The 16,750-nt window shown below is 35.0% G+C and overlaps 3 protein-coding genes across 4 annotated transcripts; 1 reads left to right on the top strand and 2 right to left on the bottom strand.

Annotated features, from left to right (window-relative positions):
* On the top strand, positions 2,761-6,688 carry LOC105174228 (vacuolar protein-sorting-associated protein 37 homolog 1). Its single transcript, XM_011096254.2, has 7 exons — positions 2,761-2,985; positions 3,793-4,014; positions 4,329-4,416; positions 5,002-5,041; positions 5,128-5,174; positions 5,277-5,397; positions 6,323-6,688. The coding sequence occupies exons 1-7, from the start codon at positions 2,969-2,971 to the stop codon at positions 6,484-6,486; spliced, it is 699 nt and encodes a 232-aa protein (XP_011094556.1). The 5' UTR covers positions 2,761-2,968; the 3' UTR covers positions 6,487-6,688.
* LOC105174227 (pistil-specific extensin-like protein) lies at positions 7,371-8,428 on the bottom strand. Its single transcript, XM_011096253.2, has 2 exons — positions 8,049-8,428; positions 7,371-7,893 (listed from the first exon to the last, which is right to left on the bottom strand). Exons 1-2 carry the CDS (start codon positions 8,215-8,217, stop codon positions 7,532-7,534), a joined length of 531 nt encoding a protein of 176 aa, XP_011094555.1. The 5' UTR covers positions 8,218-8,428; the 3' UTR covers positions 7,371-7,531.
* LOC105174226 (DEAD-box ATP-dependent RNA helicase 38) lies at positions 9,615-14,006 on the bottom strand. 2 transcript variants are annotated; one of them, XM_011096252.2, is made up of 8 exons: positions 13,623-14,002; positions 12,896-13,189; positions 12,404-12,631; positions 11,801-11,866; positions 10,832-11,248; positions 10,619-10,730; positions 10,006-10,091; positions 9,615-9,895 (listed from the first exon to the last, which is right to left on the bottom strand). In XM_011096252.2, the coding sequence occupies exons 1-8, from the start codon at positions 13,830-13,832 to the stop codon at positions 9,833-9,835; spliced, it is 1,476 nt and encodes a 491-aa protein (XP_011094554.1). In that variant the 5' UTR covers positions 13,833-14,002; the 3' UTR covers positions 9,615-9,832. The 2 variants fall into 2 exon arrangements, with proteins under 2 accessions (XP_011094554.1, XP_020553458.1); XM_020697799.1 differs by lacking the exon at positions 10,619-10,730 and having other exon boundaries at positions 13,623-14,006.

The following is a 16,750-nucleotide window of genomic DNA, read 5'->3' as shown; positions in this document are numbered from 1 at the left end:
CTTTAACTGTTTTTTTCTTTTTGGGTGCCGATGGAGTAATAAATTATAATGTCCATCACTTTAATGTCCAAAATGCCCTCGATGTTTTCCTATTTCTCACGTTCCTTTTATGCCAATAATGGACATGAGATTTAGGCAGGATGTCATGTCCGACCTTACTGGAACTCTTGAAGTTTGATTCAGGTAATAAATTCTTTAAATTTTATTTAGACGAATGGATTCAAATTTGAACGATGGATTTTACATAACTATATTAAACAAATTTAAAGCCCACCACAATACTATTAAAAAATAATTCAGAATGAAAATTAAAGGATTTTAAATAAATTAAAACATATAATTATTCAACCAAATGTAGTGAATTTATTTTTATAAATTCAAAATCTTGTAACAAAACATAATATAAATAAGTAAATTTTACTTTTCCTCATATTAGAAATATATATATATATATATATATATATGACGCAATAACAACTCATCCATTGCCAAAAACAATTCTCCCTATATTATAACTACATGCATCCATTAGTGGTTGGGGAAAAGAAAAGATGCCTAACTTTATACATACTTGCCATCTATCATTACACTCAAAACAGGAAAAAGGAATCTATTTAATTAACATACTTATGCACGCAAATAATCTTTTCATTTCAATTTTATTGCTGCCCCCTTTATCAAGTTTGGCACAAAACTCACTCCCAAAATACCCTCTTTTAAATTTTCAACTATTGCCCAATCAAATTTAGTTTAATTGGTGAAATTGAGATTTCATAATCAGAATATTACGTGTAGATACTAATCTATCTACTTTAATAATTATTATTATTAATTAATGTATATATATATATATATATATAACATTGATTATTGAAATTTACAATTTAATCGTAACCAATTCACTAAAAAAGGACATCCGGACCATTGGGATGAACAAACTATAAACAAGTACAAAAATCTATTCCATATATAGCATTGTGATCGTGGATGATCACTATGCTTATGAGGTAAATATTTGGAACATTTTGCAATTACGAGGATTTATAAATACTTTATGCTTATTTTTTAATTAAAGAATAATATAGAAAAGACTATATAAGAATTCGATTATAGATGGATTATTAATTATGTATAATATAAATATAAATCAAGGTATTATCATTTAGCCAGGAAATTAGTTGCCAAAATTATTATGTTTGATGTGTGTCCGTGAACGCGCTGCCAAAGTGGACACAAGAATTTTATTTATTTATTTTATTATAATTTTATATCGTATTCATATACCCTGTCCCTATTATTATAGTTTTATAATTAATGTGAGACTTAAATAAAAAGAAAAATACATTTGTTTATCACTGAATTATAATTTTGTATACTGTTAATTGTCGATAATAACAATTTAGATATAAGTATTATTACTACTTGACAAATTAAACAAAATTATCATCAATCCAAACACATTATATTGATTATTTAATACGTCATCATTAATATTATTTTTTTTCTCTAAGTTGTTTATTATGCAAAGCTTTTATGCTGATTACCATACATCACAACCCTACACGTATGTACAGATAATTAGTGCAGTTTAGGATAAAAGGGTTAGGTAAAATATACATGATGAATCTAAATCACGACAGTCAATGAGGCCTTGCTCGAGTGGTAAGGTTGAGTCCTTATAATTAAAAGGTTATGGGTTTTAGTCTCACCAATTCTACTTTTAATAATAATGTCTTGTTTCGTGGTTTCATTTGAACATATTTATTGATTTAGAAATACTTATGTACTGAATTAGTATTTTTGTATTTAAACGTACTGAATAATGAATGGAATCTTATAAAAAAATCAAAAGCATTACAATGTAATAATAATGAATGGATCTTGATCTAATCTTTCACGAAAATTGTCAGAAGCTGAGCAAACGAGACTGGTGGGGAATGGGACGACTTTATGTGTTGAGGAAGGGAGTGAGGCTGGCAGACATATGGGAACGTGCCTCAAACCATCTCTTTACTCGCAAGTGCCTAATAATCCCATGTTATCCTCAATTATTTAACCTGAATTTACAAACTCTTTACTCCTTAATTATCGAACCACATCACTTTATCTTGTCAAAGTTAGGACATCTTAACTAAGCAAGGTTCTGTGGTATGGACCATCAACATATAATTTATAATTAATTTTTTGGACAATCATCATTAAATGAAATTCTGTAGTCTTAATAATAAGTTGAGATTCTAAAAATCTGGATTGAATTTTCTATTTTAATCCCCATTGCATCTTTAGTCCATTTTTACATATATATAAAAATTACTTGATTAATTTTTTTATCAAATAAAAAATCCAATGTCCCAGACATCTACACCAGTGGAAAGTTTTGGATAGAAGTCATAATTAGTACAAGTATTTATTTATTTTCATTATATATTCTTTTTTTTTGATTGGACTGTACCTAGTTGTTTCCGAAAAAAACAAAGGATGTTCCATGATTATATATTAGCATATTGGGCCGTATGAGCACCCAATTGGCCCAACTAACACCTTTTAGAATTTGGATTATTGGCTCAGCCCTCCAAAGCCCAATAGTGAGTTGGAATAATAAATTTAAATACTTGAATCAAGGGACTAATGTGCAGCATTACAAAAATTTTGAGGCAATATTTTAATTATTGTAAAGATCGGGACTGAAATACATTATTCGGAATCTTAAAGGACATAAATTGTTATTTACGAGAAGAAGAAGAAGAGAAGGAAAATTCGCAGCACAGAATACCTCAAACACGGTGCAGTCTGAAATTGGTGTGAACAAAATAAAATACAATAGGAACGCCAATCAAAATCTGATCCCAGGGAGCCCAAATTACATATATTGGATTTCCCTCTGGCGAAACGGTTGTCGGAAATTCTGATTCTCCTTCTTGATTGATTTTCTATCAGGCGATCGACGGCTGAGGACCTATTCAAAGTCATGTTCAAAAGTTTCTGGTAATCTGTCCTTTTCCACTATTTCTTCTTCGTTCGGTATAATTTATTTTGTGATGGAGTCAATAGATAGGCTGTGTTAAGGTACCTTGATTGTTGGAAATTTCCCCCTTTATTTCTGTCCCTTTTCCGATGAAGAGAACGGCGTCGGGGTCAATTGTTCTGCACTTTTAGTTACTGGTATGAAAATGGTCTGTTTTCTGATGGCTGGTGCAGATTATTAGGTTTTGCAGATATCGCATGAATTCAATTCTGTTGTTTTTCGTATAACAGAATAGTTGGATAGGCGTTTGTTTTATTCTTTATTTTCTGTTTGTTCTCTAATTTCGTCGCTGATATTAAAATTTAGGTCTTGTTAGTTGAGTAGGTTTTTAATTGTTCAACCTAGGTGTGCAGAACGACCTACTATAATTTTACACTTTAAGTCACCTATGAGTTTGTGGGTTTTAGGGGATTGCTTTCTTTCTGTTTATCTGATTTAAATATATTTCAGTTTTTTGTGGACTTGCGTGCTGTTCCTATTGAACTGCATTTGTTTTGGTATGCATTTAATGGTGTGATTTCTTTATGCTTAATTTTCCATGTTATGCTTTCATGAAACTTTTGACACTGTGCCCTTGTGAAAATCGGATGGAATAAGCTATGATCTGTGGATGGATTGAACAATAAGCACACTGCTGTCGCACTTGAGCTTGGCAACTGCTTTCTTACATGATTCGTATCTATCCAAATTGTTTTTATCGTGGAATTTGATCTGCTGCGCCATATACGGACATCTTATTTTCTTGCTCTAATTGCATATGCCCACAGGGGCTCTCAGGAGCAGCAAGCTCAGCCACGGCCACAGGAAATCTCTACAGATTCATGGTATCCACCTTCTGTCAACAGTTCAGCCAGCTCCTCACGCCCAACAACTCCTGGTGGCACATCAAGCAGCTTCAGCATGTCAAGACCAAACGATCGACCGAGCTCTTTATCTAATGTTTCACCAGCGGAAGCAGCAGGCATCATTGCTATGTTGAAAGATAAGAGGTAGGCAATTTTTCTTATATATTCTCATTAGAGTTTTAGTGCTATACCTTGGTTTCTTACTTTATCCTTTAAAATTATGCTTTCATTTTATCTTTTACCAGAGACAATATGATACCGTTCCAGTTTGGTAAATATAGGGTTGACTTAGAAAAAACTATACTCTGTATGGAATTTGATTCAAGGCAGTTTTACTGTTCTCATTGTTATCATCTATGCCCTTATAGAAGAAACTACAGATGCTAAGGAATTGGTTATAAAAACAACAATAACCTGTAGAGTTTCTCATTGTATCTATGTTGTTTACTGCTTTTCAGTGTTGATGAGCTAAGAAAGCTTCTGTCAGATAAGGATGCTTATCAGAATCTCTTACTTTCTCTAGAACCTGTCAGAACTCAAAACAGGGTAAGCTGCAGAGGTGTTCCCCTTTTTTTATATTTTATCGTCATAGGGGATTTGTTTCTCATGCTTGCTCAAAGTGTCAATTTTCTAACTGGGATAGTGAACACTTTTAAATTGGAGAAGCTATATAGACACTTCCATGATGTCACCAGAGCAGGTAAAGTTGTCATGCCTGGTAAATAATGTGTGCCTGGTTGTGATGTTATCATCCTTTTGTGGTTTGCTGTTTTTGCATGTTACAGCTAACTTTAGCCTCTCGAGATTGCGAATTTGTAGACCTGCTCATGTAATTGATCAATGGATCGACAGTGCTTCTTCAGTTTTACTTGGTTGTTCTGCTTGATGCTTGCCAAAATATATTTGCATTTACAGTACAACCTCAACTTGGAAAAGTCACATCTTTCCTCTTGTCCTATGTTTTCTGTTGTACATGTCTTTATATGCATGCAAGTGTCTACTCTCATATTTGTATCCTTATTTGTACATGTTGGTTCATGCGTGTTCTGTTAAGCTAGTCACTTTTTTAGCAAGCTATGGTTTTGCGATTATTCTTACACACACAAATGTCTTGAATATTTGCTCATTCAGGTCAGGGATGAACTTAAGAATGAGACTCTGCAGCTTGCTAGTAAGTTACCCACTCACCGCATTTCAGTATAAGCGCTGAAAACATGTTTGAACTTATATTTGCAAAATTACTGATCTCAATAACAGGAGAGAATCTAGAAAAAGAACCACGAATAATGGAGCTAAGGAATCAGGTGAATGATGTGACCTTACTGCATTCACTATAATCTTTCGTTGAAGTTCTATTTCCAATTTGCTATTTGACATTTGTATTGTCTACTTGTTTCTGGCTTCAGTGCAGAATAATCCGCACTACAGAGCTGGCTACTGCTCAAGAAAAATTGCATGAATTAGAGAGGAAGAAAGAAGAGACTATGAAGTATTATTCTCCCTCATCACTACTTCACCGACTTCAAGGTAATTATGACTGTGTTTCATGTACCTTTCTCTATTCCAAGACAGTGGTATTGCATGTACTGTCACAGACTTTGAGATTTCAACATGTATAACCAGGTGGTTTTTGCCAGTTCCTCATGATGTATGTGTCCATCGCTTGTCCTTACACTTCTTAAATTTGTGCAAAACCTATTACACTGTCACCACACAATGACCTTCTTGTTTGTCAAACTGGAACATCTAAATCAGCTCTTGCCATATTGGACCATATCTGTGAAACACCTATTCTGGAACTACCTCCAACTTTTACTGTGATGTTTGTTAGTCATTGAGCCAAATATTCTCTCTGACTAGTTACCACTGCCCAATTTTTCCTTCATTTTTGGTCAGTTATGTTGTACTTGTCATATCCATGTTGGGATACTTCTTGCAAAACTTGATTCTCTTTTTGCTCCTTTGAATTGGTTAATTTCTAACGCATGTATTCAAATGTAAACACGCCATGTTAGTTTCAAATGGTTTTCTAGCTTTTGGATGATTTGCCCATGCAAGTATGTGCTATATGGGTAAGGATTCTAGTCATTTGTTTTCCATTGGGTGCAACAGAGGTTCTCTAAGCTTTCATCTTTGCTTGTCCGTTCTTTTCCATTCTTTTCTTTCTTTAATGTTTGTTTTGGTGTATGCATAAGTTGGAGTGGATGGGGTGGGTTTGGGGGATTGAGGGCAGGAAGGTTGTTGGCAAGAGTCGTTTAACATCATCTAGGACAAATTTACCATCAATGATTGCTTAATGTCATGTCTTCACGTAGGGTCTGAGTTTCCCACATGGGGACAATAATTTATGCTCTGAAATTGTTGTTTGTATTGTTTTCAAGCGAATTAGTTTGCTCTGAAATAAGATGACATTTGTAAATTAGAGTAAATAGTTATTGTTGTATTATTTCAGATGCAATGAATAAAACAGACGAGGAATCTGAGGCTCTTCACAGACAGCTTCTTGATAGAGAGATTGATTTGGCATCCTTTGTACAGAAATACAAGAAGATGCGTTATGCGTATCACAAACGTGCCCTTACCCATCTTGCTGCTAAGACATCTGCAACCAGCTGAACCTCGGTATGCTATCAAACTGAATGGGCTTCTGGATGTTATACTGCTTCTCCTCTCCTATGTAAAATTGATTTGTACGTACGACTGCTGTGTATGATTCCTTTTTGGTTCCTTTATGTTTGATCGATTTGCATTCAGTTTTAAACAGTATTATAGAGAAATATTTAGAAACTATTCTGTGGAACAAAAATCAGTAAAGTCATCAATGGTGCTAATTAATTGTTGACTTTTAACCACTTCCTCTCTAACTATCTTTACATGGTTTCCTTTCATCTTTTTGTCATCACTTGCTATTACTGAAAGGTAATAATCACAGACATCAAAATAAAGATATATGCAGAAATATTTAAGTTCACGCATAAAGTTAGATGTATGTTTCTCATGCACAGAATTCTTATCAGTTGAAATACGGTACTAGAAAAATAGTGCTGCCAAATACCATCGATCCCTGCCTACTTGTCCAAATTCACCTAACATAATTGAGTTTAGCCGCTAAGTAAAATTTGGTTAAGAGACCCGTATGGATCCTACACTTGCAAGGAAACCTCTAAGAGAAGTTCCTGAATTTGTTCGAAGAATTATTAGGAAGTAACAAGTAATTTGAGGTTTAATTTCGACAAATGAAATTTTGTTGGAATGATAACCTGAAGCTGCAATCCTCTATAACCAAAGAGGCATTCGCTTTAAAATCAGTAAATGTGTCGATATTTATTTGTCTATTTTAATAGTAATATGATTTGACGTGAAAGTTACTGTTTATTTCATTGATTGTTCATGTAATTAGTGACGAATGCGATTGTATTTATAGGACACAAAGATACCACTCCATTTGAGCAAAAAATGGGTTGCCACTTGCCAGTACTAAACCCTCTCCAGGAAAAATGGGGGAAAAATGACAATTAACAGGAACTTGTTAACCTCATTCATTCACACAAAATATCACTAGTACATTGTATATGTACCCAATTTTACTTATATTATCATTCAAGATAAGAAAAATAACAGGGCACAAGCCCAAATTAAATGTACGTAAACACGTAAGGCGCTAGTAGTTGCTCTGTTTGTCATCACCAGAATCATCTTCGTCAGGACTACTAGTATCTGGTTCATCACACATGGGAGTGGTGTAGTAGAAGGGTCCCAGCATGAACTTGAGGATGTCCCTGTACACCACCGTGGGGCGGTGGAGCTTCACGCCGCTCTTTCCTCCGGCGAAGTTGGTGGCAATGTTGCAAACGGGGTCCGGTGACGAGACCAACCTCAAGAAGCAGTTCTTGGGGTTGAGCTCTTTCCCGTTCACATATTTCTTACAAGCAATCTCAAAGTCTCCGGCATCGTCTGTCAAGTCACTTGCGTAGTGAACAACTCTGCTCCTCTCGTCCAGGCATGTAACTGACACCTTGCAACCTGCAGGAAAGAATTTCTCTGAATTTTAGTACTCCATTCCTCGAAAGTATTTTTTTGATCAGTAATATAGAAGTTCGAGATTTTTTATGGTGATCAAGACATCAAGTATCTGAAAAGTTAAATTTGATGAGGATGATATTTTAAGTGGAATATACCTTTGATGGGTTTGGCCCCATTGACCCATTCGTTCCAGCCCTGGTTGCAGTCCTGGCAGAGGACTTTGCCTGCGACATGGAAGACCTGATTGTCGACCTTCCCATCTCCCACGGCTGAGCCCACTAAAAGTAGCGATGTCGCAACAATCAGGAAAAGACTTGCCCTCATCTTCCTTTCCTCTTCAAACTAATTTCGATTCAGATTGAAACTGGATGCACTTGATATCTATAAATACATGGAGAGATGACAGGACAGGATCCAGGGCCATTATTTGAGGTGGGAGGGCACTACCGACGTGCACACCATGAAGGCGTTCTGTTCTGTTTTTTTTTAATATTAGTATTCGTGCACATCATCCCCGTTTTTAAAATTTATTATGAATAACAAAAGATATATATAATTCAACACAATACATTTAAAAAATATAAATAAAAGAAAGCAACAAAGGAAAAAAAAAAAGAAAAACAATAGACTTAGACGTATTATTGGCACTAAAATAAAATTGTTGTCACTGTGTCATAACCACCATTTGATAATGTTTCATACTTTAAAATACTAGATGTTGTGCCACGTCGTTCCTAAGTGCATTTAACATGTAATCTTTCACTATTTAAAATATATTATAAATAAGATAAATATATAAAAATAAGTACATTAAGTCAATAAAAAGAAAGAAAGAAAAAAATAATAATATAACAATTAATGCAAATTTTAAAAAATTGAATAAGTTAATTATCACAAATGACATTTTTGAGTTCACAAAAATTGATGCGATAGTGTCATGAACAATCGTTTGTAAGTATGGAATGACCCTTCTTTTTATATTAATATATATAAGTAACTAAATAAATCCCAAGTTTGGGAACAGTCAATACGTGTCTGTCCTGTATACCGGTGGTTTGATTCAGAGCTATTGCGAACTTGGGGTTTGCAATCCTAACGTCAAAGTTTTGGGGCCGTGATATCTAGACGAATACGAGTTTTAGAGATATTTTATTGCATAATAATTTTCAAAGGGCCTGGCAAGGAACGTGAAGCTGCTTAGACATGCAAATCACCTAGAAGAGGTTACATCGTCAAAATTGTTCTTACATTAACCATCAGCGCTGATGAGAGTAAATTCAAAATGAGCAAACAAGCAACAGTGACAAGGATCGTTCATTTGAAAAATATAAGATGGTGAACTGACTCTACTGTCCTCTAGGAACATTGTCATCTTGTTGCCTCGCGCTATTCTGATCAGAATTTCATCACTGTTTCCTTCTACCACATATTTCCAACATCAAGTTTATGCTCGAATCAACCTTTCATACATAACAAAGCATCCATCCAAAATGGCGAACCTGATGTGAAAGAATGAGCAACAGATAGCATGCAGCAAAAGCATAGCATCTGGGGAATAAGTGGAAATGTAGAATGCCGACCAATTTATTGGGGCCTGCATCCACAACCATTTTGTGAAGTTTTCATCACATATAAAAGATATTGATTCTTTCTAGCATTGGATGATCACATCTCTCATCTTTAAGGGGGAAAAAGGACTTGCTCTTGAATTTGAAGACTCATTAGATGATCAAGATAAAATAACGATGCCTCCAAAGCAGGCAGAATTATACAGTATGAAGAACTTAAACCCCACAAATGAAAAGCACAAACAATCTCACTTTTGCATTATACTATAGTGCCAAGACAAATAGTATAATCTACAGCCATGTCCCTTTTTCACTGCAAGCATTGAGTACATCCATATTGAATAACATCAGCCGCCAGCATAACTTAACACTCATAGTAGCCCTGCATTCTCTAGAGCGACCTCAAATTCCTTCTCGCTATTCCATGGGGCCACCTGCATTTCATAGACAGGACACTTATTATTCGATTTATGACAATCCCAGGGAACTCGTAAAAAATAATTGCTGAAACAGATGTGCGCTTGTAATCATGTAAAGAATTTACCTCAGCTATTTGGGCGTTAAAGTATTTCTCAATCTTGCCCATAATCAAATCATCTCTATCGTCGCAAAGCAAGTTGAATACAGCACCTGTTTCATAACAAGAAATGAGCCTCATTGAGAGGTTATACTGTAGCTAACAGGACCATTTTCATTTCAAGAAACACCAATCGTATTGAGAACTTCGCACACCAATCGTATTGAGCTTCGGAACAGGCTCCATGAGAAGAATGAGAACAGAAATAGAAGAAACAAATAATCAATTCTCCTCTATAAATTGAGCCCAATCTGAACCTCAATTAGTTAGACTAGTTGACCGAATTGCATAGAGACCAAAATATGCAGACAAATCAACATGAAAGCCAATTGTTGAGAGTCCCCAACCATAATGCTAATTCGTCCATACTCAAAGGATACTGAACGTTCACCTCAAGTACTATATTGGTTTGTCCTTCACAGACAAGGAAATCCACATTCTCCACATATAAATTAAACACAAGTTATTGGGATTGGGATGCCAACTTGAAACCACAAAGCCATATCAAACTAATGATGTCAACAAACCCATCATAATTCAGAGGATGTCATACACAAAGCAATATCCATTGAGAAAATACCTTTGCGTCCAAAGCGTCCTGCTCTACCCACCCGATGCAAGTAAACTTCATAGTCAGGCTCAGTAGGTCTATCATATCTCACAGGAAGATCAAAATTAACAACCAAATTTACCTACATTAAGATATGTTGCCATATAGTCATAGGTAAAGATCCACATTTAGAAAACACATGCTAAGGAAATAAACGTTTGAGCAACAAAAAGGAGAGTGCACCTGTTTCTGGTCAAAGCCTCGAGCTAGAAGATCAGTTGATATCAGAACTTGAGTCAGCCCTTCCTTGAACTCTTTTATAATTTTATCCCGATCCTCTTGCTTCAGAGCACCTTGAATAGTAGTAACCTCATAGCCAAGGCTGACTAATGATTTGTGCAGCATAGCTGCACTATTCCTGGAGCGAACAAATATAATTGTCTGCCCCACCTTCTCTCCAAGTTCAAGTATCCGGTCCTTAATCACCATGATCTTCGAAAGCTCATCAGGACAGTGTACCTTATACTGTTTTACAGACTCCAACGATAATTCTTCCTTTTTGACAAACATTTGGTTATAATCTCTGACAAAGATTTCCTCAACTATTTTAGATACAAAAGCCTTGACAGCATCATCAAAGGTAGCCGAGAACAGCAGCACCTGATAGAATTTGCCACAACAGCATAAAGTCAACAAAACGATCTATCAAAGGGGTCCTCACACATTTCTACAAGAGAGTTGCTTGCTACACCAGCTCACAGCACAGCCATTTTTAAACCATAGAACTCCTAGATATACCATCAGTTGAGTATCATAACTACACCAACATTACAAACAGAAGAATGGTACCCGGGCAGATAGAAAAAAGTTAAATGAGTTTGTCAGCATGTTCCTAGAACATAGGCTGATGCGTTTTGGTAGTTACACTGATATGTGAAAATAATTGTGCGCAATGAAATCACCAGAAAACATTACTTAACATTTATAAGCAATTATAGACAGAGAGAGATAAATAAATCAGCCAGACACATCTTTTCCTTACCTAAATCACGCAAGCTTGCATCTAAAACTTTCATTTCAAATTTTTTGAGCAATTATCCCACCATGAATAAGCAATCATATTCAATTTCCAGCTCAAGCACATTATCCATGCAAAAAGCAATAAGAGTAGTTCATCTTCACATAATCATTCAAAATTAGTAAACAGCTAACCTGACAACTGAAATTGGCTTTTGCAATTGCCTTCATTATCTTCACTGAATCATCTCGAAAGCCACTCTACACATAAGAGAAGGTTCACAAATAAGTAAAATTGAAAAAGAATACTTACTAGACTCTTCTCAAGTAACAAATCAGATACTTAGATAATAAGGTGAATGTTTAACTTCATTAGTTCACTTACTAAAAAAATTTTACGTTATTAAAGGGTTTGTGCTCGTGTCATGATCCACCCAATTTATATAATATAAAGAGACACCTTTGCAAAAACAGATAAGCAAGGAAAATTTCATGAGACATTCAGCTGAACAGTGTTATAAGACTGAGGATGACCATCTACCATGGACTGGTATGAAGAAAAGTGAGACACTAGCATAAATTATCTACAAGTCTCAAAATTCCTCTTAGTTGCTAGAGCAGCAATCACATGTGACCTAGACAAGCAAGAAAGTTCTCTTGATGTGTTAACCAAACAAGCAGCTGGTCATACATAGCTAAGGTATCCTGAACAGAGTTAATCGTGCATTTCACAGTAAACAAGGAAATTGAATACAAACAAGCAAGATAAATTACCAAGAGCTAAAAATCATCGATTACCTCTGCCAACATGTGGTCAGCCTCATCAAACACAAGAATCTTCATTTGACTCATGCCCAGTTTTTTTGCTAACATCCACTTACATATCGTACCAGGTGTGCCAATAATTACTTGCGCTGTAATAGGTGGCCTCTTCTGGATTGGAATATAGTTTGCAGGATCAGCTGGTATGGCTAATTCTGAGGTTATCCCAGTGAACTTCCCCATCTTCAGCAGCACTTCCATATTCTGTACCATTTATTCAGTTTTACTAATCAAAACATGACATAGACTAAATAATCAATACCAGTTTCATAAATGCATATTTGTTCAACAGAATTATGTGGCACAACACATCATGGACCTATACTTGATAGTTGGGATCCAACTACCGATGATGATCCTCAAGCTGCACTTCCTTTTCCGGAAGACAAAACTTACACAAATATGCTAATAAGTATGGGAGCAGGATAAGTCCAAATTTGTAACGAGAAAACATGTTGCCAGACAAACCTGAATGGCTAACTCTCTCGTGGGGCAGATACAGAGAGCCTGGGGAGCTGTCAGTTTTGGATCAACACGACTCAACATGCCAAGCACAAAACAAGTTGTCTTCCCGGACCCATTGTGAGCCTGAGCTATTAAATTCTTGTTTGGAGGAGTCAGGATCATGGGCAAACTAATCGCCTGAATCTTACTAGGTTTCTCAAACTTCATCTCAACATACAGACCCTTCAATAATTCCGGTGATAAGTTCAAGTCCTCAAATCTCTTAGCTGATGTATATGGAGTGTCCCCGGATGTAACCTATATTGTAACGCAAAAACGCCACATAAGAAGAAAAAACGCAATGATAATACAATCGTACAATTGTTCCTACATGTAGCTCACTGCTCAGTTCGAAATACAGTATACTAAAACCTCCACTACAGAAATGCAAACAAAAAACAAAAGCAGAGTCGGGAATGAATCAAAAAGTTCCCGATCATAAAAACCAAATCGAAAGACAAACCCCAACTTATTTGAAGTTCAATCAAAATCCTGAAACTTGACAAATTAAAATACACACAAATTACCAATTCCAGCTAAACCTAACATTAACTCCAAATTATAAAACCTCTTCTGATATAATCTAAAGCACTAATGATAAAAAAAATAAAGCTCCAAATTGCACACGAGCCAAATCAGATCCACAATATATACACGAAAAAGCTACAAGCAATTATTCAGTAGGTTTTACAGCTTCAATGCTTGAGTCGTCGGGATCGGTGAGCGTGCTGTGACCTAATCTGGAGTCGTCGATAGCCAAGGAGTCTAATTTAGGTTCTGTGGAGGAAGCTTCGGCTACATCTTGCTCCTCCTCAGCAACATCAGCCCACCGCTTCGTTTCCGTAGACTTCGATGCTTCCTGATCGGTGGTGGAGGCGGTTGCGGACTCGTTGTCGGCCATGGGAGAGAGTGGTAGAAGGTGATAACGATGATTGATTATTGTTCTTAATAGTAAAAAAGCTCCAAATTACTGCCTCTGCTTATGTGTGTGTATATATATAACATATATAGACAGAGTCGGAGCCAACACTCAAAACCCCCTAAAACTTGATTGTTTGTGCGTAAATCTGCAGCTAATTCCTCACTCGCACGACAAAATGCATAAAATCCCATGTATTTAAAAAATTTGTAAAATAAATCCTCTTATTAAAAGAATAGGCTAAAAGCCTCACGTGTTTTGTAAAACTCAAATCAATCACCTCTCTCCCTTAAATCCAACTAACAGTGTTAATTTTTTAAAAAAATGACCGTTATACCCTTACTTATTATATATTATTTCTTATATTAATGGCCGTTGAGTCTTTTTTGATCAAATACTGATCGTTAGATCTAATAAATTAATCTCAATCGTTAAATTTTAAAAAAAATAAAAAGTTTAGATTCAACTAATTATTTAACTTATATTATATATAATAATTTAAAATTTTAAAAATATATTATTATTATATATTTAAAAAAAAATTAACTACCCACCCTACCCCATGGCCCCGCCCCAACCCCTCCCCACCCCCACACCCCTGGATTCCCCAACCATTCTCGTCACCGACGGCTAATATTTATTAAAATTATCGTACCTTCGTAAATTCTTTATAAAATTGAGTGAGATCGGTCTCGTTAGAATCATCTTGAAGAGATGAGTCTGATGGTGGTGGTTTGAGATCGAGATTCGACTGGACGGAAACGAATCGACGGCAAACATGTTCGAAGGTCGTGACTTCAGCTCATTCTCTATGATTAACGAAAACTCAAATTGAAGGTATGGAAATGTTCGCCTTGAAAAAAGGATTCGAATGGTACCATTGGCCGTCTAAAATTCGTCCGGACGGTCCCGAAAACTTATTTCTAAGTTTGAAGCGAAAATCACAATTTTTTCTTTTTTAAAATTAGTTTTAATTATATTAATTAAAATATATTTTAGTTAATTAAGAATATTTTAAATAATTATAATAATTAAATATTTTGGCTAATTAATAATAATTATTGTAATTAAATATATATTTTAATTAATTAAAAATAATAGTTAGATTTAATAATTAATAATTATAAAATTATTTGAATTTAAATATAATTTAATTTAATATGGCAAAAATTTAATTTATTTTTTAAGGTGAGAAATGACAAAAGGAACCACAAAACAAGTCAAAAAGTCCTTTGTATGTTATATAGACCCATAGAGTGGTATTTTAGTCCTAAGTGTCATTAAATATGAACCTAAACCGCAGAAAATGACTACTAAACGCAGTAGACGCGCGTCTCCTCCACTTTCCATTAGTTGCTAACAGAATGGGGTTTTTTTTGCTAACTAAAAAAAAAATAGGAAGGGGGGTTTTAGCCTATTCTGAAAATAAGAGGGTATTTTTTGCGTAATTTCTAAAACACATGGGAGTTTTATGCATTTTGTCCCTTGTGTTCCTTCAACAACTTCAGGTCACTAAAGGGCCTGGACAATATGGCTCTCCAGAACACTTTGAAAGCATCAGAAATGACCATTGAAAAATTTGAAAAGAGATTGGAGGCCTTATTTAGGACTCTAGTCAAGAGAGAAATAAATTTTCTTCTAAATTTAAAAGTTATTCACTAAAAAACAAACTTGCAAGAATAGTTTCGAATACATTAATTCTAAATATATATAATTTAAAATATTAAGAATAAAATTTATGGTTAAATACATTTTAGACCCCTGAACTATACATATTGTCTCATTTATACCCATAAATTATGAAAGATAACAAAGACACCCATAATAAAATAACTTGGCATTGATGGGACAAAATGTCATTACTACTTACTCCTATACATTTTATTTTAATTTATAAAATATGCTTTATTAATATATCTCCTCCAAACTATTTTTAGTGATTTAAAATTTTAGGCACACACAAACACACCCGACAGACCCACATGCACACACACACACACCCGCACACACACACAACCCACACACACACATGCACACACGCACACACACAACCCCACATGCACACACACACACGACACACACACACAAAAGACGCATAAATAAGGAAATGGAAAAGTCAGAACAAGGAGGGGAACCCCACACACACACACAAAAAAAAAAAAAAAGACGCACAGACAATGAAATGGCCTATTCTCATCACTTTATGTTAAATGCTAACAGAATGTGGTGTTTTGCTGACTAAAAAAAAAATAGGAGGGGGTTTTAGCCTATTTTGAAAATAGGAGGGTGTTTTTTGAGTACTTGCTAAAACGCATAGGAGTTTTATGCATTTTGTCCCTTGTGTTACTTCAACAACTTCAGGTCACTAAAGGGCCTGGACAACATTGCTTTGAAGAACACTTCGAAAGCATCAGAAATGACCATTGAGAAACTTGAAAAGGGATTGGAGGCTTTATTTAGGACTCTAGTCAAGAGAGATATAAATTTTCTTCTAAATTTATAAGTTATTCACTAAAAAACAAACTTGCAAGAATAGTTTCGAATACATTAATTCTAAATATATATAACTTAAAAATATTAAAAATAAATTTTATGGTTAAATACATTTTAGACCCCTGAACAATACATATTGTCTCATTTATACCCATAAAGTATGAAAGATAACAAAGTCACCGCTAATAAAATAACTTGGCATTGATGGGACAAAATGTCGTTCCTACTTACTCCTATACATTTTATTTTAATTTACAAAATATGATTTATTAATATATCTCCTCCAAACTATTTTTAGTGATTTAAAATTTTAGGCACACACACACACCCCACACGCCCACATGCACACACACACACCCACACACCCACATGCACACACACACACCCGCACACACACACAACCCACA

The sequence above is a fragment of the Sesamum indicum genome, linkage group LG11 (genome assembly GCF_000512975.1).
Source record: "Sesamum indicum cultivar Zhongzhi No. 13 linkage group LG11, S_indicum_v1.0, whole genome shotgun sequence".
Taxonomy (NCBI): domain Eukaryota; kingdom Viridiplantae; phylum Streptophyta; class Magnoliopsida; order Lamiales; family Pedaliaceae; genus Sesamum; species Sesamum indicum.
The sequence above is the reverse complement of the archived record's forward strand: the minus strand, read 5'-3'. Positions and strand labels throughout refer to the sequence as shown.